Source organism: Eptatretus burgeri, chromosome 11 (genome assembly GCF_056783735.1).
Source record: "Eptatretus burgeri isolate ZD-2024b chromosome 11, Ebu_testis_v1, whole genome shotgun sequence".
Classification (NCBI taxonomy): Eukaryota; Metazoa; Chordata; class Myxini; order Myxiniformes; family Myxinidae; genus Eptatretus; species Eptatretus burgeri.
Genome location: NC_140971.1, coordinates 86,554,190 through 86,556,794, shown reverse-complemented (window position 1 = coordinate 86,556,794; position 2,605 = coordinate 86,554,190). Strand labels below are relative to the sequence as shown.

General features: G+C 55.4%; 1 protein-coding gene across 2 annotated transcripts in view; it reads left to right on the top strand.

Moving 5' to 3' along the window:
- The first annotated feature begins 355 nt into the window (after positions 1 to 355).
- BORCS8 (BLOC-1 related complex subunit 8) overlaps positions 356 to 2,605 on the top strand; it is a 45,132-nt gene continuing 42,882 nt past the window's right edge. For both annotated transcript variants that reach the window (XR_015049545.1, XM_085847258.1), the window contains exon 1: positions 356 to 494. Coding sequence is in view for 1 of the 2 variants with exons in the window: in XM_085847258.1 (XP_085703384.1) it covers positions 458 to 494 (37 nt within the window). In the remaining variant the exon portion in view is untranslated. The remainder of the gene's footprint in view (positions 495 to 2,605) is intronic.

Here is a 2,605-nt window from a genome sequence, read left to right as displayed (position 1 = left end):
AAGACACCATATTGTGCTATCCAATGCAGAATGAAAGTGAAGCTGAGTGAATATCACAGCAAGATGACGTTATCATATATGCGATGACGTAGATGAACGCGTTTCAGATTGTGCCAAAGACTGTATAACGGATACCTCAAGCCGAAGAGCCCTCGGTATCGCTTTGAAGCCCAACACGTGACCACAGGCTCTGCTTACGTCACAATCAATCAATTGCTTTCCCGAATGGAAGCGCGCTTTTATTTAATTATCACGATTTGTCGGCTCTATGGAAGCGCAGCATCGAGTGACACAACCCTCCGGTATTAATGAGAGGTGTTTGCGGTTTGATGAAATTAATACTGGACCAATAACCGTGCGGTTCAGGCTCAGGGACACCGGTGCTCACACACAATGCGCTCGCGTCACGTCACGTGCATTGCAGGTGCGGCTCGTGCGCAACCATAACGCAGAGAGCATGGAAGAGCAAGACATGCACAACAAGGTGAAAAAAGGTAGGGTTCTGCGGTAGCACGAGGTAGCTGCGACTCGCAATCCGCCATGTTGAAGGAGTAAACAAACGCTTCTGTTAATTTCATTCATGGCGTCGAGATTTCTTTATTCAGGGAACGTGTGTAGGGGTTTTTCCGCCGTGATCCTACCGGTGTATCTGTTTTCCATGAAGTACAGTATTATAGGAGTGCACTGTTTATTGGAGTGGGACGAGAATGCGTTGGAGAGTGAACCGAACCGGTGCAGCACTCTGGACAGCGCGCGTACATGTGATCACGGCACGGCGGGGTGGGGCTGATCGGGGCACGGCGGGGTTGATCGTGGAACGGCACGGCGGGGTTGATCACAGTGCGGCGGGGCTAATTGGGGCACGGCGGGGTTGATTACGGCAGGGAAGGGCTGATCGGGGCACAGCGGGGTTGATTGTGGCGGGGCGGGGCTGATCGGGGTGGGGCTGATCACGGTGGGGCGGGGCTGATCGGGGCACAGCGGGGGGTGGGGTTGATTGTGGCGGGGCGGGGCTGATCGGGGTGGGGCTGGGCTGATCGGGGCACAGCGGAGTGGGGTTGATTGTGGCAGAGGGGAGCTGATCGGGGTGGGGCTGATCGGGGTGGGGCTGATCGGGGTGGGGCTGGGCACAGCGGGGTGGGGTTGATTGTGGCGGAGGGGAGCTGATCGGGGTGGGGCTGATGACGGTGGGGCGGGGCTGATCGGGTTGGGGCTGATCACGGTGGGGTGGGGCTGGGCTGATCGGGGCACAGCGGGGTGGGGTTGATCACGGTGGGGTGGAGCTGATCGGGGCACAGCGGGGGTGGGGTTGATTGTGGCGGGGTGGGGCTGGGCTGATCGGGGCACAGCGGGGTGGGGTTGATTGCGGCGGAGGGGAGCTGATCGGGGTGGGGCTGGGCTGATCGGGGCACAGCGGGGTGGGGTTGATCACGGTGGGGTGGAGCTGACCGGGGCACAGCGGGGGGTGGGGTTGATTGTGGCGGGGTGGGGCTGGGCTGATCGGGGCACAGCGGGGTGGGGTTGATTGTGGCGGAGGGGAGCTGATCGGGGTGGTGCTGGGCTGATCGGGGCACATCGGGGTGGGGTTGATTGTGGCGGAGGGGAGCTGATCGGGGTGGGGCTGATGACGGTGGGGCGGGGCTGATCGGGTTGGGGCTGATCACGGTGGGGTGGGGCTGATCGAGGCATAGCGGGGTTGATCGTGGCGGGGCGGAGCTGATCCAAAACAGGACAATGCTTGCGACGTTGGAAATGAACCAGAAATAAAGGCGGCCACCATTTTACAGCTGTAAAGTATGAAATTCCACAGTACTGAATATTGAAATTCTGTGCAGTACTGTACTCTGGTCTTTGTGAAGGTAGTTTGGTCTGCAAGCCCCTTTGGAAAACGACCGCTACGTAACTACGTCACAATGCTAAGCGTTGCAGAAAGCTGTTGATTGTTTTTCTGTTTGTCATGGAACTTTCAATTATCCAAAGCACGACGGTCACACGATAGTTTACCATTGGGATTGACCGGAGTCTTTATTAGTTGGGATGTTAATGCCGTCAGGGGCGGATTACCTGAACTTGAGACCTGAGGCGAATGATATTTTCGGGTCCTTTTTCTATAAATGTTATTAATAATAGTGTTCCGGTTCTGCGAAACCCTCGCTCCCCAAGGCATATGCAGACAACATATAGCGGTCCCCAGGCAGTTATTACAGTAGTATTCATTGTACAGGGTGGCCATAAAGTCTGGAAATGGCCCTTCTCTCATGTCTCGTGGGTTTTGGGCCAAAATTCGTTGTGAGGGTTTTTCGGAAGGTCTTTATTTCCATTGTCTCTGCCTTTATCTATTTCATTTACTCGACTTTCCACACATGACCTCTCCTTCACTCACGCACGCATGTCAACAGACAACTTCATTGGCAAATGCCGCCAAATCCCTGTTCAAACTGTTCTGCAACGGACACTTCGTTTCAACCTTCTCTGTACTCGAACCACAACGCCACAACCTTCATACGACCACCACAATGCCTTCCTAAAGATCCCCACAATAACCTACGTTTACCCACCTCACCACAGTTGCTACGAACGCCGCAACCACAGTCAGTACCCCAGA